The sequence below is a fragment of the Artemia franciscana genome, unplaced genomic scaffold (assembly GCF_032884065.1).
Source record: "Artemia franciscana unplaced genomic scaffold, ASM3288406v1 Scaffold_364, whole genome shotgun sequence".
NCBI lineage: Eukaryota > Metazoa > Arthropoda > Branchiopoda > Anostraca > Artemiidae > Artemia > Artemia franciscana.
The window spans coordinates 55,823-82,051 of record NW_027064236.1 but is presented as its reverse complement, the minus strand read 5'-3'; the positions used below and the strand labels follow the sequence as shown (position 1 = coordinate 82,051).

General features: G+C 36.1%; 1 protein-coding gene across 4 annotated transcripts in view; it reads left to right on the top strand.

The window, feature by feature from the left end:
* LOC136043185 (beta-alanine-activating enzyme-like) overlaps positions 1 to 26,229 on the top strand; it is a 149,190-nt gene that overhangs the window by 78,788 nt on the left and 44,173 nt on the right. For all 4 annotated transcript variants that reach the window (XR_010621568.1, XM_065728119.1, XM_065728117.1 and 1 more), the window contains one exon: positions 11,581 to 11,744. Coding sequence is in view for 3 of the 4 variants with exons in the window: in XM_065728119.1 (XP_065584191.1) it covers positions 11,581 to 11,744 (164 nt within the window). In the remaining variant the exon portion in view is untranslated. The remainder of the gene's footprint in view (positions 1 to 11,580; positions 11,745 to 26,229) is intronic.

The following is a 26,229-nucleotide window of genomic DNA, read 5'->3' as shown; positions in this document are numbered from 1 at the left end:
CCCCTAAAATGAAAATCAATGAATAATTTAAAGCCAATCTTTAAAATAAAAATTCTAATCAGACTCGGCAATTGGTGCCTTCGTCCAGAGCGATTTTAAAAGTTTTGTTAGAGCGCCCTTCTCATATTCAAGCTCTGTGTGAGATACGGACCATAAAAGCTTGTTTTTGCTCTATTGCTCTTTAACATTGACAGGACCAGGCATAGAGGATTCAGACGCAGAATATAAAATTATGTATCTTCTCCCATTTTTTTTTGTAATATTGGGGAAGGGGCGTTAAACACGAAAAAATGACACTTTAACACAAAAATTTTCTGAGGATTAGCTCCCACAATAACCTAAACCCCAACGCTGGCGTGCATAATCGGTAGAAGCTATTTGCTTGTAATGTGAAGTCAAAAGCTTTACATAGCTTCAGCCAAAAATGTCGCTCAGCAATTGTTCAAATAAAGCCTGAACCTACTTGTTATTGCCGTCCGTTTGATACGATTGCTATTGAAGGAAATTCTAATCCCTGAGAAGGTAGACTTCTCCTGGGTGGAGGAGATCCTTAAAGCAAAAAGAGCACTCTTTTAGGTAAAGCCTTTTTTTTGGGGGGGGATCATTTTTCTGACAAATAATGATTTCTAGAGCATAATAACTTCCTTATTTTTACTTTTAAACATGCAAATTGAAATGGATTATGTGGTTAAAGACGTATGCAGTGGTATGGTCAGGTCTAAATTCCCCCCGCCCCTTTTTGTTTTCCATGGAATTTCAATATCTCAAGAGAAATCTTAAAAAAAAAAAAACACTTGCACACATATTTATGAGAGCTTGAATCTTATTTTTGAACTTCTACGCTCAATGAGCTGGGTATAAAGGGAATATCTTACACATTACCTGCTGTTGCATGTACTATGGAATTCTCTAGGCCTAAGTTGTTTAGAATTAGCTGTATTTTCCATTTTTACATTTTATCGGGTACTAAATTAAAAATTGATCTTCTTGCTGCGTTGGTAGTATAAATGTATTTAATTTTTTTAACAAATTAAAACAAAAATTATAAAAAAAAAGATTATTGACGGACTGGCTGATATTTGTGATAATTTGTCGGGAGGCTGATATCTGTGAGATAATTTAGAAATCGATAGTGTAATATTGCAAATAATTGCTTTTGTCACTGTTAGTTATTATGATCTGTCCGAGAGCCTAGAGTAACTTATTGTAACAGGTACGAATAGAATGGAGTTCCAAGAGTTTCCCCTTCTAATTGCGGTACTTGCCTCAAAGCCCTTTCGTTCCGGACTTTTCTCGTCTAGGAGGTACTTACAAATAGATGTTAAGTGTCAAGCATTAATTTTTGTTGGTGTTACTAATCCCTGGGATCTTAAGTATAAATGATCACGGGCTCTCTGATAAATAGATCTAGTTTTATCGCCCTTTCTTTAGTTGAAAAGTTAGGGTAGCGGTTCTCGACCTGTGGCGTCGAGTACTCATTTGTGACGCGCGCACCCACGGAGGGTCCTTTCGGACGATACACGAGCTTTGTTTTGCGGAAATCTTTCTGTTTTCGACAACGAAGTGAATTTACAGTCAAATTTTGATTCTGTATGTTGATATCATTTGTGTGATTATAATTTTAAAACTAAAAGTAAGCAAGCCTTTATTATTTAATAGGCTAGTGTGCAGTGCAGCAACCAGACTCCATAGCTTGGAATAACTGCTCATTGCTCATTAAATTCGTATAAACAATTACGGAAGTAAATAAGCAATTTTAATTGTACGTTGTCAAATAATTAGTAACTATAAACTGAAACTTTTGTTTCGTGTGAAGTCTTGTTCGCAATGTGATTTATGTAATACATGAATTTAGCTATCACCAATATTTGGCTATTGTCAACATTTTAGCTAGTCCCAGTCTCATTCAAAATCAATCTAGCTAACTATCAAAGATGGCTAGAGCCAGCTCCAAGGTTCAATTTAATTAGATCAGTTTTCTTAGAATTGGCTAGGAGCGGTCAATCATTGTCAATTGTTAGCTGTATAGAAAAAAAAAACTTTATAGGAATTTAAACATATATTTATCTCTAAGAACTAAAAGTAGGCAATTTTGAATTGGCAATTTTGGCAATTCTGATGTCTTATTTTGAATAGATCTGACAATAGCTAAATTTTGGCGTTCGCACAATCCCATTGTGAACGAGCTTTATGGAAACTAAATAAAAAAAAACAAGTTTCTTTAAATGAAAGTAAGGAGCAACATTAAAACTTAAAACGAACAGAAATTACTCCGTATATGAAAGGGGCTTTTCCTCCTCAACGCCCCGCTCTTTACGCTAAAGTTTCTTACTGTTTTAAAAATAGAGTTAAGAGAAAGAGTCAAACTTTAGCGTAAAGAGCGAGGCGTTGAGGAGGAAAAGCCCCTTTCATATACGGAGTAATTTCTGTTCGTTTTAATTTTTAATGTTGCTCCTTACTTTCATTTAAAAAAACTTATTTTTTTTATTTAATTTCTGGACGTTTTTGAATTAATGCATGTTTTGATCTTGGCTCTCTGCACATAAATAATTAAAAAGAAATTTGCGTATTAATTAATTGCAATTAATCGGAAGATTTTGAGAGAAAAGGAGCGAGGGAGGAGGCCTAGTTGCCCTCGAATTTTTTGATTACTTAAAAAAGCAACTACAACTTTTAATTTTTTACAAACGTTTTCACTGGCAAAAAATATAGGTAACTTACGAATTAATTTACGTAACAAACTTCTATATTCGTAGTTTGTATTGCGTGTATGAGGGGGTTCAACCCTCGTCGATACCTCGCTCTTTACCCTAAAGCTTAAATTTTTTACCAATTCCTTAAGAATGAGCTCTGAATCACAAAGTCATAGAATAAATAGTTGAAATTACTAAAAATACTTTAGCGTAAAGAGTGAGGTATAACGAGGAGGTAAGCCCCTCATATGCGTAATAATTTTTGTTCGTTTTAAGTTTTAATGCTGCTCCTTACTTTCAGTAGAAAAAAACTTTTCATGTTTATTTTTCCGTTGTTTTTTCAAATAATGCTAGAAAATCATGCGCCCCCTTCATTGAAATTCTCTTCCCCAATGACAAGTTTCTCCATGGAAATATCCTCCCATGTAACCCCTCCCCCTCAAATCTTCCCCTAAACAAAAAAAATTCCCCCTGAAGACGTCTGTACACTTCCCAGTAACCATTACTATATGTAAACACAGGTCAAAGTTTGTAACTTGCAGTCCCTCCTACGGGGACTGCGGAGGAGTAAGTCGTCCCTAAAGACAGGATTATTAGGTTTTTCGACTATGGTGAGGTTTTTCGACTATGTGTGGGAGGGGGCCGTGGTGCCCTCCAATTTTTTTGGTCACTTAAAAAGGTCACTAGAACTTTTGATTTCTGTTATAATGAGCCCTCTCGTGACATTCTAGGACCACTTAGTCGATACGATCACCCCTGGGAAAAAAACAAATAAACACGCATCCGTGATCTGTCTTCTGGCAAAAAATGCGAAATTCCACATTTTTGTAGATAGGAGCTTGAAACTTTTACAATTAGGTTCTCTGATACGCTGAATCTGATGGTGTCATTTTCGTTAAGATTGTATGACTTTTATGGGGTGTTTCCCCCTATTTTCTAAAATGAAGCGAATTTTCTCAGGCTCGTAACTTTTGATGGGTGAAACTGATCTTGATGATACTTATATATTTAAAATCAGGATTAAAATGTGATTCTTTTGATTTAACTATTGGTATCAAAATTCCATTTTTTAGAGTTTCGTTTACTATTGAGCCGGGTCGCTCCTTACTACAGTTCGTTACCACGAACTGTTTGACTGAGAAACTTAAATATTGATTGAAAACTAAAATGTTTAACTCTATTCCAACGCTTTGTTCGAATTCATTATTCGATATAGGAGTTCCGCATTAGGTAAGATGCCTTATGTTGGGAGCCTTCTATATATTTGCTACGACACTTCAACGAAATATACTATTTGATAAATATGATTGGATTAGCAAAATTTGGTCACTCAATGAGTCCTGCAATATCTTAATTTAGTCCTGTACAAACGATCTTCTCTAAGACTAACTAAAAAAGCTATAATCCATTCTAGTCTCGATCTTTCCCGGTGAAAACCTAACATATTGATGGTCATGTTATTGTCAGATGAAAAATTGAGAACCTCAAATCTTGGATTTACGATTCACTCTATCAATTGGATGGACGTCATCAGCTACTGTAAACTATTTGTCTACGCCCACTCGACAAAAAAACAGAAAAACTACGCCGTAAATACTTGACTGATTCTGAGCCATGAACTATCTAATAAATCGACAAAACTTTACATTTCCATCGTTTCTGAAAATTTCCTCGCCAAACATAAGTCTTTTTCACTGACGAGACAGATAGTAGATTCATACCCTTCCAGTTTCAAAAGCCTTACTTCTACGCGATATTCGTTCGATACAAAAGAAATTATTAGAGAATGTCTACTGTGCTAGCCACAGTTATACAGTTTGTAGGCCGTAAGGACTCGAGAGGAACATTGGATTTCGTGTGGTGGAAGGAGGTGCTTGAACCATCTGAAGACAATACCTCTTCATTTATGGGAACTATTGATGTCTGGGAGGGGGTGACAGCTTTCCTCTTGTTGCAGAAGTATTGAAAGTATGAAGAAAAATTACAGTCATATGTTTAATTGCACAGAACTGCAAAGGGCGGAGACATTATGTAGGAATAACATTTTTCCTATTTCTTGCCATTCATTTTATCTGCTTCTGTGATACAAAGTGTGACGTTGTAATCAAGGGAAAACATACCGTATTTTTATGGACAGGTATAAACATGATATAGTCTGTGGATTATCGGCAGCGGTTCCGGTTACAAATTTGTAATTAATTAATTAGGCAATTTTTTTCTCAGCTGCCTTGTCTGGGGTAATGCCATTTTACTGACTATCTGGACATTTTTGTTGGTAAAACTACCTGAGCTTGTGACAAGCCTAGACAGTCAAACCCAAGACACAAACACAGACAGTCAACTAAATATTGGTCAACCAATATTTCATTCAGTGTTTTTAGTTCAACTGTCCTAGCTTGTAATTGGGTTCACTTGCCTAACATTCTAGGCAGACAGGAGGCTCTTTTGAGCTTTGGATGCTTATTCTCCTTGCAATTCCAGTCAACTTGTTGGTTAACTGACATTAAATTAACTTTTATTTAGTGCAAATGTCTAAGGTTTATAAATTGAATCAATCGCCTTGCCTGACACTCATTGCAGAATGGCCCAATTTTGACTTTAGATGCTTGTTTGCCTGTCATCCCAGGCAAATTAACGGTCCTGTGTCAATTCTAAATTCTTGGTTCAACCTGCCTAAGACCATAGGTAGGCGTGCCTTATTTACCTCTCATTCTAGGCAATCTAACGGCCCTGTATCAATTTTAAATTCTTGGTCAACCTACCAGAGACCGGCAGGCGTGACTTTCTAAAAGATAACAAACAAGTATTGGTCCAATAAGAGAGACACACTTACTCCCGCCGTTTAACCGTACCATTTAACCAAACTCTTGGAAAACTATTGGTTCTATGACTATCTTAGGTCTATGACTATTTACCTTAGTTCTACTACTGCCATAGCAATGACGCATGGACAGATAATAGATATCTGTATCTTTTAACAAATGAACTAACATCATTTTAATACAATCCTAATAAGGGGGGCTAATGCCAGAATTGCCTCTCACTCAATTGGACTATCTGTCTTGGTTTTTTTCTACAAATACCCATAACTTGATTCCCATAACTATTTGATTTTAATTCAATAAGGATATTAGACATCTCCTTTTTCTTGTTCTACGATCGTAAGGACTAAAGAAGATTCGATACCCTAAAATCATTTTGCGAGCCGCAACGGTGTATTTGCCAACTCTCTAAGGATACTAGGTATTGAAAGCTACTGAGGATTTGCGGTTTAACTGCGAAATTTGATTAAAAAGACAGTGAAATTGTGTTATCACGGATTTCAATCAAAGTGAATTAGAGTTCCTTAGGGAACTCTCAAAGCTGCTGAGCTTATTTTTGGTGTTTCCCTAGCAGATATGCTAGAACATTTTTAGGAACTGCCCTTTCCTGAACTTTAAAAAGAAAACTCCATTCCTTTCCAAAAAAAAAAATTTACACTTTGTAACGATATAATTTTAGTAGATCTCCATCTCTGGCACAAAACAAGAGAAGTTAAATGGTTTATCTAGAATATCCGGGAACGTATGTTTTGGCTTCTAGTTTTCTGTCGCTTATCCAAGCTCGACAAGTTATAGAAAGACCGTTCAATCAATTCTTAGCCACACAAACTGAAAAAGATTAAAACGGACGAGATAGAGCAATTCTTTAAGATATTGAATCCCCTTAAGCACTGCGTCGCAGCCCATATAGATATTCTTTTACGGTTCATTTAGAAAGTTTATCATTCATTTAGAAAGTATGTCCCGGGAAGGTATTTTAAAGTACCTACCTCCACTCCTTCTCCCTCTAGAGGGCCCTGAAATTTGCCTACATAACAGGTCTATATACCTATTGAAATTTTGACAAAACAACATTTTACCTTAATTTTCAGTTACTAGTTGCTTTTTCTCTGCCTTTAGTTCTGAAAATCAATTCCTGTTATTTGGGTAGAATCTTGAGTCACAATGTTTTTTTTTCCAAAATTTAGGAAATGTATTTGCATATCCTTAAAACCTTATAAAATGGAATTGAGCAAAGTTATGAAGCTGAAAACAATTGTGTTGTACTTCAGTTAAGCAGAAGATCTATTTTGCAAGGTTTCACTTTTATAACACATGTATTTTTAAAGGTCATCAAAGTTCAGGGCCCTCTAGAGGGAGAAGGAGTGGAGGTAGTTGCTTCAAAATACCTTCCCGGGACATAATTTAGTCTGTAGATTCATCCCTGAAAGTTTCATTTTCCTAACCTAAAGCCTTTCTGAGATAGAAAGAACAAGAAGTCAATTAACTAGAATTTTACCAGTTTATGAAGTCGCACAAAATAGGGATATTCCTACGAATATTTTCATAGCTGAATAACTAAAAATGTTTTACAGGTGTTTGTTGTAGTTCGAATTACAAGAGTACTTTATTTCATCTCCGTTGTTCATAAACACGAAAACACGTTTATCTCAATGCACCCTCATCTAATGCTAGGTCAGACGCAAAGGATTTTGAGCAAAAAAATACCGTGGAAATTGCTAGGAAAACGTTGAAATTTTAAGCCTTTCGCTCTAAAAGACGTACGATTTTTTGAAAGGTTGAATTTGAAAATGGCAATAAAAACTTTAAGGGATTTTTAAAACTTTAAGGGAACTTTAAGACAAAAATCGAATGTGTTTGAACCTAGTACAAGCGTAATAATATCTAGATGTCCATAATTTTTACGGTGCTTTCACACTACACCAAAGAACCTTTCACGCTAGCATGACTTAAACTTTATTTTATGTGATCTGATAGAGCAAATTTTGTCCATTCCGTAGGCAGTGCTAAGTAGACCAAGGGTCTGTATAAAATTGAACCTCTGGTAATTTTATGGTTTGTTACGGAAAAGTCTACAGAGTAGCTACAAACTGGAATTCCTGGATAGTTGAAAGGTCTGTAAATTATGTCTTTGAATATGACAATTTCCCCCCTCCCCCACAGCTTTCATGACAAGGGCTGTAAGTTATGCCCTTGGGGTATATAAGGCTTTTATAGAAAGTGTTGCAAAGGAAACTTAAAAAAAGGCACATTCAATTGGGAATCGAGAGGAATTGTGATGGGAGAGCAAATCCCCCCCCCTCACGTCCACCATTTCCCCAGACAATTCCAATCAAAATTTGAGATAGTCATTTTGTTGAACGTAGTTGAAATTTCCAGAAATTATGTCTGAGGATGACAAATCCCTCCCAGTCCTCAGGGTAAGGGTTGTAAACCATGCCCTGGAGGCATATAAGGTTCTTATAGAAAGCTTGGTCATATAAATATTGGAGCTCAATGGATTGGTGATCAGAAGCTCTAAAGCCCGTTTTAATAGTCAAAGTAATCGGAAGACAGCTACCCCCCCCCCATACACACTCACGCACGTCGTATTGTCCCGAAATGCATCTAATGGACATTTTGAGATAGCCATTTTATTCAAAATAGTCTAGATATCATATAATAAGGCTTTTGGGGTTGAATAAACCCCCAGAACCTGGAGACAAGGGTTGTAATTTATGCCTCGCGGTATATAAAGTTTTTATGGAGGGGATAGTTGTCTGAGCTTTAGAGGAGGCTAATTTGTTTTAAAATTGGAAGTTATAGGTCCCTTTTTAAGAGTCAAAAATCGATGGAGGGTAGCTAGCCCCTCCCCCTCATTCCAACTACCTCTCTTCACCAAGTGAATTGATTAAAGTTGTTAGATAGTGGTTTTGCTCAAAATAGTCCAAAGAACATGTAACAAGGCCTCTAGAGTTGACACAGCCCTCCAATGCCTGGGGATAGGGTTATAAGTCATACCCTGGATGCATATATGTTTTTTATGGAATGGGTGGTCGTATAAACTTCAGGTGGGGCTAATTTTATTTAAAATTGAAGTTATAGTGCCCTTTTTAAGACTTAAAAGTGATTTGAGAGCAGCCAGGCCCTCACCCTCCCATGCTTGTTGTTTCCCTAGAATCATCCAATCAAAATTTGGAGAAAACAATTTGTTCATTGCAGTTTAAGAGTCGGGAATTTATTTCTTTGAGGAAGACACCCCGGCCCCCACTTCTTAGGGCAAGGGTTGTAATTTTTGCCCCGGGGGCATATAAAGTTTTCTATAAAAAGGATGGTCGTATATACTTCGGAGGGGACTCATTCGACTGTTAATCAGAATTTCTAGTGCGCTTTTTAAAAATCAAAGTGATCAGAGGGCCACTACTCTCCCATAACACGCCGTGTTTTACTGAAATATATCTAATAAAAAAAAATTGACAGTTATTCTATTCAAAATAGTCAAGTATCATATAACAAGGCTTTTGGGGTGATACAAAACAGCAGAGCCCGACAGAGGCTATAAGTTGTGCCACAGGTCACTTAATGTCTTTATAGAAGGGATGGTTGTTTAACTTTAGAAGAGGCTCATTTGGTTAAAAATTGGAAGTTCTAGTTCCTTTTTAAGCGTCAAAAGTGATGGAGGGCATTTAGCCCTCCCCCTCCCTCTCTCCGACAACATCTCTTTTCATTAAACACATCTGGTTGAAATTAAGAGATAGCGATTTTGTTCAAAATAGTCTAAAGAATATACAATAACACTTCTAGGGTTGACAATTCCCTCAGCGCCCGAGGTATATGGTTGTAAGTTATGCTGTGTGGACATATAAGGTTCTTATGGAAGTGGCGGTCGTATAAACTTCAGATGGGACTCATTTGATTTGAAATTGGAAGTTATAATGCCCTTTTTAAGAGATAAAAGGATTTAAGAGCAATCAACCCCCCCCCCCCCCCTTTGCCCGTGCTCATCATTTTCCTTAACCTCCCAATCGAAATTGGAAGATAATAATTTTTTCATCGTAGTTGAAGGGTCTGGAAAATTATGTCTCTGAGGAAGACACCCCCCCCCCCCTGCATCTCTCAGGGCAAGGGTTGAAAGTTATTCCCTGGGGTCACATAAGGCTTTTATAGAAAGGGTGGTCGTATGCACTTTGGAAGGGACTCATTGGATTGGTAGTCAGAATTTCCAGTGCCCCTTTTGAGAGTCAAAGTGATCAGATCGCAGCCCCCCCCCCCACACACACATAAACACGTCGTGTTTTCCCAAGGATGTATCAAATAGATGTCTTGAGAAAATCCTTTTATGCAAAATAGTCTAAAAGATCATATAACAAGGCGTATGGGGTTGATTCAAACCCCCGAGTCCGAGGTTGGAGGTTATAAGCTATGCCCCTGGAGCATTTAAGGTTCTTATGGAAGGGATGGTTGTATAAACTTTAAAGGTGGCTCATTTGACTGGAATTGGAAGATCTAGTTTCCTTTTGAGAGTCAATAATGATGGAGGCCAAGTTCCCCCCCCCTCCCAGCTAGACCTCTTTTCATCAAACGAATCTTATTAAAATTGCACGATCGCAATTTTGTTTAAAATGGTCCAAAGAACATATAGCAATGACTCCAGGGTTGGCACAGCCCTGGAGCAAGGGCTTTAAATTATGCCCTGGGGCTATCGTACTTAATTCAGTTGGATCTCATTTGATTTTAAATTGGAAGTTATAGTGCCCTTTATAAGAGTCAAAGTTATTGAGGGAAACCAAATACCTTTCCCCCCCTTCCCCCTAGCCCATCATTTACAAAAAAAAAACATCAAAAAAAAGTTTTGAGACATCATTTTTGTAGAATTGTTTAAAAGCTCAGTAATTATGCGTTTGGATATGTCACCACCACCCCCCCCCCCCCGAGGCCTCAGTGCAAGAGTTGCAAGCTATGCAAGTTTTTATTGTTTACATATAGTGTATGCTATTGAGGAAAGGTATGTACCGAAGGCTGTAGTTCTCTTTTAAGAGTCAATAGTGATGGGGATCAAGTAACCCCCCCCCAACTACCCCTATTGTCACTAAACGCGTCTGATTAAAATTTTGCGATGACAATTTTTGTTTAAATGGTCTAAAGAACATATAAAAATGCCTTCAGGATTGGCACAACTACCCAGAGCCCTGGGGCAAGGGCTTTAAATTATGCCTTGGGGGCATATAAGGTTTTTATGGAATGGATGGTCGTATTAAATTCAGATGTGTATCATTTGATTTAAATTGGAAGCTATATTGCCCTTTTTAATAGTCAAAGTGATTTGGGAGAAACCAACAACCCCCCCGGGGGTAAGTCTTTCGGGGAGTGTTGAACTAAACCATAACATATCATGTGTGCATAAGTTGTCAAAAAGATGTAACAAAAGAATGACTGAGTATATTAATTTGGAATTTTCAGTGCTATCACAAGTGTTAGTACCACCACCACTATCACTAAAATAAATAGTTCTGTAGCTAGTACTGCTAAGGCTGAGGATATTGAAAAAAAAATATTGGAGGAAATGTTGAGGGGAAATTTGAACTAAATCAAAGCACACAACATGTGTATACAGATTACTGATACGGGCATATCAGCAGTATTTTTGGAACGGCTTATCATATCAAGATTTTTAGGTTTAGATTTTATTTAATTTTAGGTTGTTTTAGTTTGTATGAAACAGGCTAAATGTCTGTGTCGCTTTAGTTTTGGATTTTTTTCTACTGGCCGAAGTCCCATTTGTTTTCTTCGTCTTGAGAATTCTCTCTCTTTCTCTTTGTGTTTTTTGTCATGGCCGGCCAGTTTGGCTTTAGTTCTTTCATTCGCGTAAAATTGGGATACCCATTCAGGACCTGTTGTCAGCAAACTTAATGGACCCTGGAAAATCATTTCCTTGCCTAGGACCTAGGAAAATTGTTCAGTGTTTTGGCAAAACCATAATCTCAAGTCAACCAAGTACTTTGGTGCTAAAATTTCAAAAAACTAAAACGCAAATCGGTCATATTGCACTACGAAAAGCTCTCCTCAATTTTCCTCCCGTTTTTTAGGTTGCTATGACGGAAATCTTTACGCTATATCATCTATCAATGGCTCAATCCTTTGGGAATTTAAGACTGATGGAGAGATTAAGTCATCACCGTTCGTCAGTAATTGTGGAAAATCAGTATTCTTTGGTTCCCATGACAAATATTTATATTCGGTTTGTACTAAGGTAAATATGCTCAGATCTGATTAAAGAAGCATCTTCTATATGTTTGCTATTATTTGTTTGTTGACTGAATTGGTTGATTTTGGAGCTGGCTCAGAAGAAGATAATATTTATTAATTTTGCTCATTAGTAAACAAGGAAAAATCCAAGGAGGAAGTTTGAACACGTATTTCTTTTTTTTTTTTTTTCTTAAACATCTGTTGATATTCAAAACCATTTTTTTACCATGATAATGATCAAGTTTTTCTTTAAAAAAAATTAAAATTATACGAGCTGTATCTCTTAAGTTTGGAGGCTGTGGGCCTTGGTGGCCTGAGTCTCTGCTCAATTTGGTGGGTCCGCCCATAATAGGTCTTGGAGCTGGGATCATTTTAGATGCAAGAGCAATGACTTTAACGCTTTAACATTTTTTTCTTTTTTTTAAATTTAGCATGCGTGGCAAAGGCTCATCAAGTACCCAAATCAGGGTGTTCGTAAGACTTGAACTATATTAAACTTACATCCTTTTATGAAAAAAAATATATATTTATTGCTTTTTTGCTTAATTTTTTTGCTTCAAGATATTTTTATTATCGAACTGTTATGAGTAGGGTAGACCGTCTATAACTTGGACCAAAAATTTTCTTTTGGGTATTGCTCAGGTCCTTATAAAACTATCTAAACGCTTCAATGATCAGCCAATAGCCTAAACATTCTAGTTTCTCCAGTAATTTTTGCCGACTTTTTTTTTGAAACTGAAAACATTTTAAAGTTAGTTGTTTTTCTCAGTTATCGCCATACCGTCGAAACTGGGGCAAACTGATGGGGAAAACTGGGACATAATATTATCTCAAGGTAGGTACATATTCTCAGACTGTTTTACTGAACTTTCGAATATAAACGTATAAAAGTAAGCAGTATTCAAAAACGTCATAAAACTACATCAGTAAATGTTTCTTAAAAGACATTACTGAAAGACTCTTTCGGGGGAACTATAGAAAAAATTCAGTCATTCAAATCTTTCTGAAAAACGAATTGCTTGGCAGCTCTATCTGTTCTTCCTGGGAAGAGGCTCGACTTTTTATGGAGAAAGGACTGCCACCTTCGAACAGCCAGAAACATCACCAGTGGCCTCGTTTTGTGGGGTTCTGCCTGCCTTCTCTGCAGAATACCGTGGTCTTTGGTGCCGGCCGGTCGGTTAAATCTGAAGGAGCGAAGTTTTTTTCGTCGAAAGCTGATCTGTTTAAGCGCTCGACCCCTGGCTTGAAGATCTAACCAATAATATTTTTTGGAATAAAAGCAAGTGGGGAAGCAGTTCCTACGAGCTCCCCTATATCATCGATTCTAATCGGAATTCCAGGGTGGTTGACTAGCCAGTTGTGGTAAGCCTTGTTGTAGTAATTTTTCAAAGAGTCGTACACCGACAGGTCAAGCGGTTTATCGTTGATTTGAGCAATGCCGAGGGGAGGAGGCTGAAATCGTCAAAAACTTCTCCTTGGCCTTTTTTATAACGTGAACACTCAAGTGAGACCTGTGGTTGTCCATCAAAAGCAGCACAGGTCTCTTGGAGCAAGGTTCAGTATGAAATAGGAAATGATCAAACCACTGGTTGAAAACGCTTTCATTTACCCACCCACTCGGGGTTGCAGCTCCGATGGATCCTGGTGGAGTTCCCCTTAAAAGCCTGTCCTTGAAATTCACTCTCGGGAATATTGGGAGCGGTGGAACATGGTTTCCTATGGCAAGTATGCAGCCAATCGAAGTTACAAAGGTTCCACGTTCCCCAGAAGTGCATTGGCCAACTTAAATTTTCCTTTTCTGGCCGAAACCTTCAAAGGCTGATGAACAGTTGTCAACCCAATTTTGTTAACATTTTAGATCTGAGAAGGAGAAACCTTCTGCTCTACATTAACTTTTTCCAAGTTATCCATGAAAAGTTTCAGTTTCAACAAGAAACGCTTGTTGAAGTTTGTTCCTCTGGCTATGCTTGTTGCTTCGGGAACACGCAAGATCAAAGAAGGGCTTCGAGCTTTAAATCCATCTAGTGACGTGTCACCTGCCATTTAGTATCCCATGTGGAGGGGCATTCAAGATAGTTCGCGAGCACATACTTACAAGCAAACTGGTGGAACTGAGTACTGTGGTAGCCGTAATGTAGGTTGGAAGTTTGCATGAGGTAATCTTCCAGCTTAGCCTTATGTTCACCAGTGAAGACCTATCTGTGACGATAATTTGGAACAAGTGACCTAGCATCCTTTTCAGCAGGGTGGCTAGCTTGCAATTGTGTCTTTAAATAGAACATTTACTAATGCTGTGAGTTGATTCAGCTTGTCTCAACGGCATTCCTGCTTCAACAGACTGAATCGCTTCCTCCATTTGATCATCGTTCCACGAAAGTTTTCCTGTCTTTTTCCCATAAATTCGTGGCATTTTCTGTGAGCTCCTGAAAGAAAAGTCTGCTTGTTATGAAATGAAAGTGGAGCTAATATTGTGATTGTTAATCGAAAAAAAGAACGCACTCTTTTCATACGAAATACGTGTAAGAAGTCTCAACCATAGCAGTAATCTTAATATACGGGATTTGAAAACGAACAGAGGATAGAAGAAATGAACAATTTGGCTTAATAAGCTGGAGGAACAAAAGATGTAAGTTTGTTTTTTACGGAAACACAAACAACATTGCTTAAAAACAATCGGCTTTGAAAGCAGGATTCTTAGTTGTTTATTTTTTACCTTGATGAGAAAACTAAAGCTATTTTTCTAAGGGGCAGTGGACTTTGAGAAAGGGTCATCACCCACTATTTCGCTTATGACTAAGTCAAGAATTGTTAATACCAAGAATAGATTAGAAAAGAATCTTGAATTTCGCTATTTCTTGTGAAGGGTAGATTTTAGTAGAAGGGAGGAAATCTGAAAATCTTCAAGAGGAAGGCAGTTTTAAGCAGCACAGCGATGTTTTTGTAAATTTGCTCAGTTAGATAAATCTATCTATATTCCACATAAATTCAAAATGGAAGAACAACCTGATCAATACACCAAATTGTATGCAGTATTTAGGACATATTTTTTAAACTCAAGACTTTTGAGGGTGGGAGATGGAGTTTTGAGCCCCCTTGTATATACAAACATATATATATATGTAAATATAAACATATATATATATATATATATATATATATATATATATATATATATATATATATATATATATATATATATATATATATGTTCTGCCCCCACCTATCTCATCCATTTAATATATATTTATATATATATATATATATATATATATATATATATATATATATATATATATATATATATATTTATATATATATATATATATATATAAATATATATAAATATATATATAAATATATATATATATATATATATATATATATATATATATATATATATATATATATATAAATATATATAAATATATATATAATATATATATATATATATATATATATATATATATATATATATATATATATATATATATATATATATATATATATATATATATATATAGAAGCGTACCTTACACTCAGTCAGGTGTCTGGGACACAATGAGACTGTGTCAGACACGGTGTCCCAGTTATTACTGTACCTGTTGTTCCAGTGCTCCCTGGTGGCAACGTTTTTTGGATTTCTTTACTGGTCTCGAAAATAGCACTAGTAAACTTACAAACTCTTAGCACCATCTAAATCTTGATGAATTCACTATCACCTGAAGCCAGTATGGGTTTCTTACCTTCAGGCGTTCAGACATGGTCAAGCATTGAAAATTATGAGAATTAAAAAACAACCATAAAGACTTACTTTTTCAAACTTGTTGAAGAAAGTTTTCTGTCATCTTGACCGAACTTCACCCACGTGTGGGATACTAGATGGTGGCTCTTCAGTGGTGCTTTCAGATTTTTTACGGAACATTTAGACACTAAAAAGGTGAATTTCCCAGTTATAGTCGGTCTCCCTATGCTATAATATGGAGAAAGCTGACTTGTTCAAAAATGTATATAAACATGGCGTTCCAGTTGTATCCTTTTAGATTTTTTTTTTTTTTAGCAAAAATTGAATTTTTTGCTCTATTAATTTCACGAATCCTTTAATGATTTAGTGTCCTGTTGTGTCCTTTAATGAAGGCTGTAGTTCTGGAGATCATGGACTTGTTCTGAATATTGGTAGATATTTCACAACAAATTTCTAAATTATTCTGAGAAATAAGTGTTTTCGAGCATAGTTGGAAATAATACTTTTTGTTTATTGTTCCTTGTTTCACAGCTCTGTGCGTTTTCGTAAGACTGTCGATATTACCATTGCTTACCATTGCTGGTCAGCGTTACCAGCATAATAAAGAAGAAGAATTCAGTACTAGCTTCATTTTGAATTATTAAAATTCGGATTTCAGTTAAAATTCTTAAGTTTACCTGGAACCTGAAATATTCCTGAAATGGGTAGATTCTTTTAGTTGAACTTTATTATCAAATAGCTTAAGCTGTGCTATTGTATGCAAATGCTGACTAGTTTAAAAACGTATATAAATACAGAGTGTTGCTGGGCTGGGAAATAAATTTTGTTTCAATTTAAAGTAATTTTAAAAAGAGGGAACGTAAATAAATGTTTACATTTATATTGTATTTTTTTTTATTTTTACTAGGTGGTGGTATGAAATAACATACTAACATCTGTAGGATACTGTCAGCCATGTTCAAATTTACAAAAAATACCCAATGTTACTCAAAAACCACAAAAGCAAAACCTTTGTTTAGCTTTTGCTGAGTGATCTTATAACCCTGACATTTATTTTATTCCTCTTTTTCTCTCAGTTAGTCTTTAACTGGTTTTCACAGGTATAGGTATTCCTAGGGTTAGTGGGGCCATGGGAAAATTAATTACAGGGTCTCCTCCCGATTCGAATATAAGCAAAAAGATCTAATCAAATTGGGCACTTCTCCAAACGCAGCACCCCCAACCACGGCTCCCGTGACAACCGTCCTGGCTGCCCATTAGGAACGACTGTGTTCAAAGGCCATAGGGCCTCTGGGCGGGGGGCATTGAAGGGACTCCAATCCATGCCTGAAATCTAATTATTAGTAGTATCCCATAAGCACTTTAAGCGGGGCCCACCCCCTTTAAATCCCAGCCCGATACTTTTTCTAAATTTCTTCAGGATACAGGCTATCAAATTCTCTTCTAGATTTCTTTGGTTGCTACGTAATAGGGATTGCTAGAGTTCTGGATCCACTAGTCAAGCGAGGAATTCCCTGTTGAAAAAAATTATCATGGTCGAATATTTGTATGTGAAGATGATGTAATCTTAAGTGACTTGTTTTGGTTCCCGAGGACCTTTATAATCCAGTAAATACGGGTTTTGAAGGTCAATGAGACGTAAAATGTTGTATCTTATGGTTCACTCACCTCAGAATTGAAAAAGAGCTCAGTATGTTAACATTGAGGACATTGTCAAGTGTGTCAACTCTTTTGGATATTGAAGATGTTAGTAATGGTAAAATGAAGCCTAGAGTGCGTAAAGTAGCTGTAGAAATTACAACGGGGTGTCGGCCAACTCCAGAATGGGACGAGATGTTTGCACGATATGTAATAGGTTGGGGACGATGAAAAATATACATTTAAATTTAATAATAAGGAACTATTTATAAGTAAAAGAATAAAATATTTAGGCTTTATCTTATCGGAAAATGGAAGCCTAAGGAGTCATGTTGATGAAATAATTAAGAGAGGTAGGGTGGCCATGTCAGCTATATTTAAAACCCGACGATAATGGGGATCAAAAACCTAAAAATGCATAAAAGAATATTTAACACAAAAATTTTACCTGTGGTAGAATATGGAGCAGAGATATGGGGGGGGAGAAACGGTGCAGCAACTGTTCCAGCTCCAGTATTATAAAAGAGTGTTTGGTCTACATCAGACAACTCATTCACAGATTCTGAAAGGTGATATGGGCCTGTTTTCTTTAAAGCTACGTAGGTATATTTTAATGCTTAGATTCTGGTTGAAGTTAACTAAGATTAATGAAGATAGACTAGTAAGAGTGGCATATGAAGAGATGTTGAAATGTGGTTTAAAAACCTCGTGGCCATCCCAAATTAAATCATTACTAGAAAAAGTAGGAATGCCTTATTTATGGAATAATGGTCTTTTCTCTCGTGATGTACCAACAAATTTAGAAAGCCAGGTACGATTTATATTAGAGAGTCAGGAAATTCAGCATTGGCAAGGGCTGGTTTTTGATTCTACAACCCTACAACATTATAAGCAGGCAAAACCTAGTTTTGGGGAGGAAGTTTATTTTAAATTTAATTTACCGGCTATGATTCTACGTCGTTGGATTCAGCTTAGGGCAAATTGTCTTCCAATCCAGGACAGGCAAAAAGCCTTTGACAAAAATAAAATGATAGTTGGTCCTGATAGGCGGTATGTTTGTCCCCTTTGTAAAGATGATGATGAAGACTTGGATCATTTTCTCCGGAAATGCCCGGTGCTCTTGGATTTACGGGAAATTTATTTGCATGGGATTAATTTGATGCTTCCGGGTATTCTACAAAATAGTAACCCAACCACAATATTTCGAGTGGGAGTATATATAGATAAATCTTTAATAAGAAGAAAAAGTTTTATATGATTAATTTCTTTTGTAGTTAGATTAGGTACTTTTTGCGTTGAATTCTGTTTTTTGTGCTTGTTCGTACTGTTGTTAATTTCCTTGCTTGTTTGTTATTTATTTATATTTTTGTGTGTATATGGCCCATGGGTTTTTGAAATACATCTATCTATCTATCATTGACCAAATTCAAGTTGGAAGAACTGTTATGCTTTGCAGCAAAAGTACACGCGTGTGCAAAGAATACAAGACGGATTAAATGCATTAGGAAAATATATTGAGGATGACTATCTAAATCGATCTATAAAACAGGATGGGGGTTTACTGGATGTTTAGCGAGAAAGAATCTTTATTCTATGTTAATCTGTAATCGTTAGTGAGAGTGTCAGGATAAAAAATGCTTGGATTTGAGAAACAAAAAAAAAATCATGCGGAATCTAGTGACTAAATAAAAAACATATTGAAACATAAAGCGCAAAACCCCGGCTGATTATGGGTACCTTGAAAACAATATCTGCACCTGTCTGTGTAAAAAACTGTTTCTGCGTATATTAGCTATCATAACAGTGCAATTATGGCGCATCTCCTATCACATAGGATTATTTATACTTTCTTTTTTCTGCCGTTGTGTTTTTCGGTTTCTAAAAAAACATTCTTGCAAGCTGACAAAAACTGTGCGTAACACAGGTATAGATCTCCTGATTTTGTGCCTTCGGCCGGGAGTAAAACGCATGGTGAAGGGCAAATCATTTTCGCTTTCCGTGTCTTTCCCCCAGATTTCTCCAGGTACCCAGTTGGAGCTGTGTTCCCTCCGGCTGAGCTTATACAGCCTAACTGCTCACCCGCGTTCTAAACTAAATTATCAGCGACACCAGCTCTCGGTGCCACAGACACAGGGTTTTGGTTTCTCTCGAAGTTTCCTTGTATGTTTTAGCTTTCCTGTAAAATTATTTTCTGGCTCTCGTAAAAAAAAAATCTCAAAATAAACTTATCTTACCTCTTACTAACTAAAACATGAACTATGAGTATTATGTAACTGTCGAATCAAGTATACAATATGCATTAAGGTGCTGTCATATAGGAGAGAAAACAAGTAGTGACGCAAAGGGAGAGGATTAGGGTGCTCTTCATCAACTTAATTTTATCCCTTTTAATAGATAGAATATCCAATTTTTTGTTAACATTTTATATTCGTTAATTTTAATTTCTGTGTTCTCAGTATCCTTCTCCCCCAGGTCACTCAGCATATCCTCCGATGACTGATAGATAAGCGTCTTGAAGATATTTAGGATACATCCGCATTTAAGGGAATTGCAAAAAAGGGGGGAAGTAATCCATGAGTGTTCTATGACTAAAAGTGGGGCACCGTTGCCCGAGGGTCATAAATCTCGGGCAGAGAAGAAAGAAAGCTCCCGTGATGCAGACTGCTGTCAGCCTTTTCTCAGCAGTGGCTTAAAATACACGGTACCGAAGGATACCATCGTGGGAGGATCCTCTACAGGAGGACAACTGCGAAAAGGCGGAAAAGCTAGACATGGACAACGGCCTTTGCAAGTTGACGGAAAGGAGTGGCTTATCACCGTCAACTTATTCTTCTTAAATCTTTATATAGAGCCGTGGTTCATGCCCTGTCAGAAGGAGAGGCCCCAATACGTCTTGCGAGAATGAACGGGACTCAAGCAGAAAAGTTATCATATTTTGACTGATTGTTCATGGGTTTTTTCATTTTGCAATTTCATTAATATTGATTTTAATTTGATCTTTTCGTGTTTCCCTTTTGAGTTTGTGCATATTTTCCGTTATTATACTTAATGCATTAATTTGTTTCCTTTTTAATTGGTTTTCCATCTTTTAAATTCCAGCCAATGTTTTTCAATATTTTTTTTTCAGCTTGTATCTTATCTTTTGACAGTTGAATACACACTGCAATATTTATTTACGACATTGTATATTGACGTTGATTGGTACGACAGTGTTGTTTTCTTTTCTATTTTTAATTTTATGAATGACAAAAAATTGGGCATTCTTCGCTTATGATTTTAGTTTTTAAATGAAGGTTTATCTTTTATGAATGTAATTAAAGTAGTAAGACAAATAAAGTTTTTGGAAGAGTGGTGAGACTCCCTGATTACAGGCTCCTAAAAGCCGCGTTTGATGAATCAATGAAACGTTGGCAAAAGGGGTTGTCTGCTGCCAGAGTAAGAAGGATTCTAAGTTATTGCAGTTTGTATCATTGTTAGAATAATTGAAGGAAATTGGACCAGAGACATTATTATAGTTTTATAAAGTTAAAGCAAAAACATTGTGATATTTCTAACTTGGTGTCTTTATGTCATTGTCATAATTTAAACGAGCTATGGAGGTATGCTCCGATACTCCATTGCGATAATTTGCAGACATTTTTTTCGATTCTTGATGATAACTAATGCATTCAACTTATAAGCTCGAAAGTTCACTTGGAGCTATCAAGTCTGAGGCAAGCTTTCGCTAGACTTCAAAACGTTTGATATTAACTTCAGAATTTCCACGCGAACCCTTCTCAAAAGACGGTCAGTGACGAAAGTCACTTTGTACTTACTGATATGCTTTCATTTCCTAAAATCCATAGCACCGTTATCTTACAATCTTTATTATTTACAAAATACACTTTGATGACAACAGCTCAGAAATCTCACAAATTCACGGGATAATACCGTGGATATTCACTGTATATAAGTAGTATAGCTATAATACGTCCAATGGGAGCCCACCGCCTTTGAATCTCGATCAAAACACTTTTTTAATTTCTTCCACAGATCCTTGTTACATAATAGGGGATGTTCTCCTCAAGATGTAGGTGTTTGTCACGTAATAGGACTCTTTTTTTACTTAATTTTGTCTTTGATTTCTAATTGATTAAAACCCGCTAGGGCCAGGTGGGATCAACCTTCAGGACCCGCTAGTGAAAATAACGCATATACAAAGATTACAAGATGGATCAAATCAGTCAAATCGTCAGTGGAGTACATTGAAGATAATGATCCTGATCAATACATAAAAAAGGAGTTAGTTTGTTACTATTTCTTGTTGGATATTTTACTAGCGATGAGACGGTAGAAAGAATCTTCATTCTTCGAAAGTCTACAATCTGTAGTGGGGGTGTCAGGATTAAAAGTGATTGGATTTGAGAAACAGAAAATCATAGGGAATCTAGTGACTTTGGAAAAATATTTAATTTAGATGATGATTTTCAACAGTTATCTGTTCAAAGGAAAATATTTTTTCAGAGAATGCTTAATGATGTAATGAAAAATGATTGTCCGTCTTTGGACTAGTGTATGAAACTTGTACGTCATGGCCCAGATGCATTTACTCAGTTCTAACCAATTAATTGAAACAAAATAAAATGATATTGAGGATTTACTTTTGAGCACAACCTATAAATTCTTTTAAGGTGGCCATTTTCCAAAACAACAACAAATAAGTCGATACATTTTTTTAATTCTGTCTAAACAAGTTTAATCGTTTTGATTAATGCGTTACAATTGATTACTCCTCCTAGAAGACTTTTGTTTTATTGATCGCAAGTCAGGTTCATTTTGGAAGAAATACAGTCAACATTGAAAAAGTGTTTTACACAAGTACATTATGTTTGTATAGATTGAGCAACTGGTCATTCTGTGAGAATTGCACTATTATTGATGACTGTAGCGAAACGTGTAGATTATGCAATCCATGTAAACTGCTTAGAGGATACGCAGTGGAAATTAAAGTCTGTAATTCCTTTCTTGAGCACAATTGTGACTCTCACATTAGAGGCTTCCCATGTTCCAATTGTCACTGTGAAAAATGCAATGAATGGCAAAATATTTTCCCTGGTATGATTGCAGAAACCCTGAACTTCTTTTCAGTTTATTTTTAAGAGACTTACCGTCGTGGTTTTTAATTGTTCCGAGAGGAAGATCCTGGTTTGCGCTTCAATTGCTGTTCAATTGCAATTGCTCAATATGATGTTTTGTCAAATCCGATTTTTGTGATATCGCTGTGAAGATACTGGCTACTATGATTATAAACCTTCTGCTTTTTATTGGGCTGTCACAGAAGGTGATTTTTCATATTAGAATATTGTATGTGACAGTGCTTCAAATAAGTAAATTGAAACACGTGGGTCTTTGAATCAAAATAGTATTATTAACTTTACAAGGAAATATAATAAAAGTGAAGTTCCATTATATTGTAGAAAATGTGACCCTGACTTTGTATGCCAGGATGAGTGCAAGCTGAATCCTGATGAGCTACTGCCTTTATCATTATGATGGTCACCTATGTGTGGAAGAAGAAATATAGAGGACACAGACTTTTTTATTGTACACACAAGTTTTATTTTAAAAAAAAATGCACAGACATTTTTAAAGCATTTCGCTTTTAGGGCACTGAAATTTATATTATACAGGTAGGAAACACTGTTTTCTACTAAAAAGTCGCTCAACCGAGGATTGTCTACATAAATAATGAGAAATTCACTGTAAGTATATCCGAGACATCGAAAGATAAAATATATTAGTGCATGAAAACTACAGCTTTTGGCTGATAAATCTTCTGATTTTCCGATTTTGCTCGCTTCCGATTTTGAGTACTAGATCTTCCACTTTACTCAAGAAATTTTTTAACGCGAGGCGTGTAGAATGCATACGGTAGGCCAAGAAGATAAAAAAAATTCAATATTCTTCGTTGTTTGAAATATGCAATATCCCGTCTTTACAGTTGATGGGCTACTATTAACAATGATAAGGGTATTGCTAACGCTTTGAATTTGATCAAGGAAATCCGAGCGTATGCAATAGGATTTATATTTTGACATTTAGGGATCCAAATTGAATACATTAATTACTTGATTTGTTTTTATGGTGCCAAATCTAATAGAACAATGCCATCAGGAATAATTTCTCAACAGGTTTCAAATTGATTTTTAAGATTAATGCTGTACTCATCTTCAACGGTTCGGCGAAGGTACCCTCTAAACTTACTGTACTCATTCAGACAATACTCATATCTTGAGTACCGGACAAATCCAATACAATGATACCATGAGTATTTGCAAACATTTTATCGATTATAGCATTTTTAAATAGTTGCGAATCTTGATCTAGGGATTGTATTGTCAGTTCATATAGGGTCCCGTAGGATTTATCAAACGATAAATTGTAGTGTTGATTTCCATTTACTTTACTTACAGGAGATTAAAGTCCAAACATCTCAAATTTATATGGATATTTTGTCCATGATCCTATTGCACTAGCACTTTTTACAAAAGTCAAAGCAAGTTTTAAAGGAATTTCGTCATTGATAAATAACGAATATGCATAGGTACCCGTAGCAATATGTCCTTGATTTGTGGTTGTATATGGAGCGAGCAGTTCTATATTATTTCCTCTAGCTCTCAATTTTTCAATTGCCAAAGCAACAGAACTCATAATCTGTTGTTTTCGTTCATGAAGTATTGCCAAGGTGAGAGATCAGGAGCAGTGCCAAGTAATTTTTGCAAAATAAGATTGAACAGAGCAAGTTGTAGCTTTATGTCGGTCTTAACCTTGAAAGGTAATCATTAAGGGATATTAATATTTCATGATTTATTTTTCCAACCATGTTGTCATAGCTAGGTATATTGCTAGTGTCAGTTTTCCGTTCTATGTTCACATCCAATAGCTAAACCTCTCAATTTCTTATAGGACTTTGGAGGCATCAAAATCAATTGTGCGTAACTTAGTCTGAAAGATTATTGCTTGTGCTCACCGACGTTCCATTTATGTATACACTTATTTGTTTAAACAAATTATGAATTAGAAAATTTTCATAGTATAATCCCTCGACTGCACCCGGTTTTTCATTGTTAGATATTTTGACAATCTCATGCAAATCTATACATCTGGAAGTCAAATCTGAAGCAGTCTTTACTGGAATAATTTGAAAATGTAGGCTTTCAGAATACGGTTGTTGCGGATAAAATTGTTCATAGTAAGCATGTTTCACATCAACATTTTCTGCATTGGAAAGATTTAGAGATGAGGTGACTGAAGGATGAGATTCTTTATGTGATAAACATGCCACTTCTAGGAAAAGAAATCCTTTTTCGATCTAACAATTTTATCCTGGGTTTTTTTCTTCTTTGTCAAGAGGAATGTTTTACGCTTCTGGCCAAAGTTGAGATTAATGAGTGATGAGGTGCTTCTCTCCCTTTTTAAACCTTTTCCTCTTTGTCGTGATTTCAATCACTCGCCAAGGGATCGCGCACCAGACCTGAGATTTTGTGAAACACTTTTTAAATCCTTCCAAGAGCCCCAGTCATGTAGTTTAGAGGACGCGAAATCCAAAGCAATTGGAGCAATGTATGTTTTAGAAAGAGGTAATTCTGAGCAAAACAACATAGCAAACCAATTTCTAAGACAGTAACCGGACATTGACGAACGACCCCGTAATAGTGTACTCCATAGACTATCGTGAGATGCCGATATATATCAGAGTTAAGTGATTTTATCCGGTCCTCTTCCTCGCCTTGTACTGGCCAATGTTTTGGTCTAACTTTTATATCATAAGGATGATCTTTTCTCGGGATATTATATTTATTTGTAAGAATACAATCAACAAGAGTAACTTCATACTTTCCATCCAGTTTGGTGGAAGGGGAGATTTTTGTCCAAAAATCGTTTTCATTTAGTTTCTTCGCTGTTATGATGACAACTAGTGACCTTTTTTACTGCTCACTGGTAGATATAAGGTCATTTTATTGTCAAAATATCCGTGACCACACGTAACTCTTTGGGTCTGTTTTGACTGGAATCCAATAAAATATACCATAGGGTTTATTTGTAGCTTGATTGTATGCCGAGAGTAAAAATTTCAGTTCACCGGGATATATTTGTTCGTTTAAAGCTATAGGAGGACTTGAATCACGAACAACCCTGTAGATGATATATTAAGTACAATTCAATGCACGTGTTCTTGCTCTGATCAAAGAGATTGTGGAGAACACCGGTTAAGGAAATTTTTCCATGATGAGACCAGACCTTGAATAGCTGAAACATCTCCTGAGTCCATTCTTCAGTGGATTCAGCTAAATCATCAATAATCAATAACTAGTTTGCTTCAATAGTATTTAACATGTCAAGTCCCCCTATGAATTTTATTTTTGGTGCAATATGCTTTATTTTATCATAGGACTCTTGCCACACACTATAGCAATAATAGATATTTTTCGGATTTTTTAAAAACATTTTATCACGATTTGAATTATTTTCGATAAAAGTGTTGTTTTGCCAGGCGAAGAAATGACCTGCATGGAGTTTTAAATTGATGTATGTTACTCTTCTTGCCGTCAAAATACAACTAACCTAATCAAATCTAATCAAATCTCAATCTGTTGAATAAATACCAAAAAATAAAATGCATTTTTTCTGTAATGCAAATATTTGCACTATATATTTTAAAACATATCTACCTAAAATGGACTCTTGAATATATTTACATGCTCAGTAATGAACAACATTTAAAATACACTTAGAAAACGGTCCTACCCGGAGGGCCGGACCCGTTCGGATCCCCCTGGAGGACGCGGTGGCTGGAAGGCAAGGGGGCCCGCTGTGGCGGGCGAGGACCAGATGCCAACCTAGGCCGGGGGGCAAGAAATATAAAATAGTATAATATTAAGCACTTTTTAAACCACACTGATTCCACCTTGCGGAAAAATAGATAAATAAAATAAAAACATATGAAACAATAGAAAAACAACCTGCTTAGCTGAAGACCGTCGGGATGGAAACTGAGAAAAACTACTGGGATAAAAAAGGCTCCTCTTCCCATAAACTATTGAACTTTCTCTAGACTCAGACGCAGTCT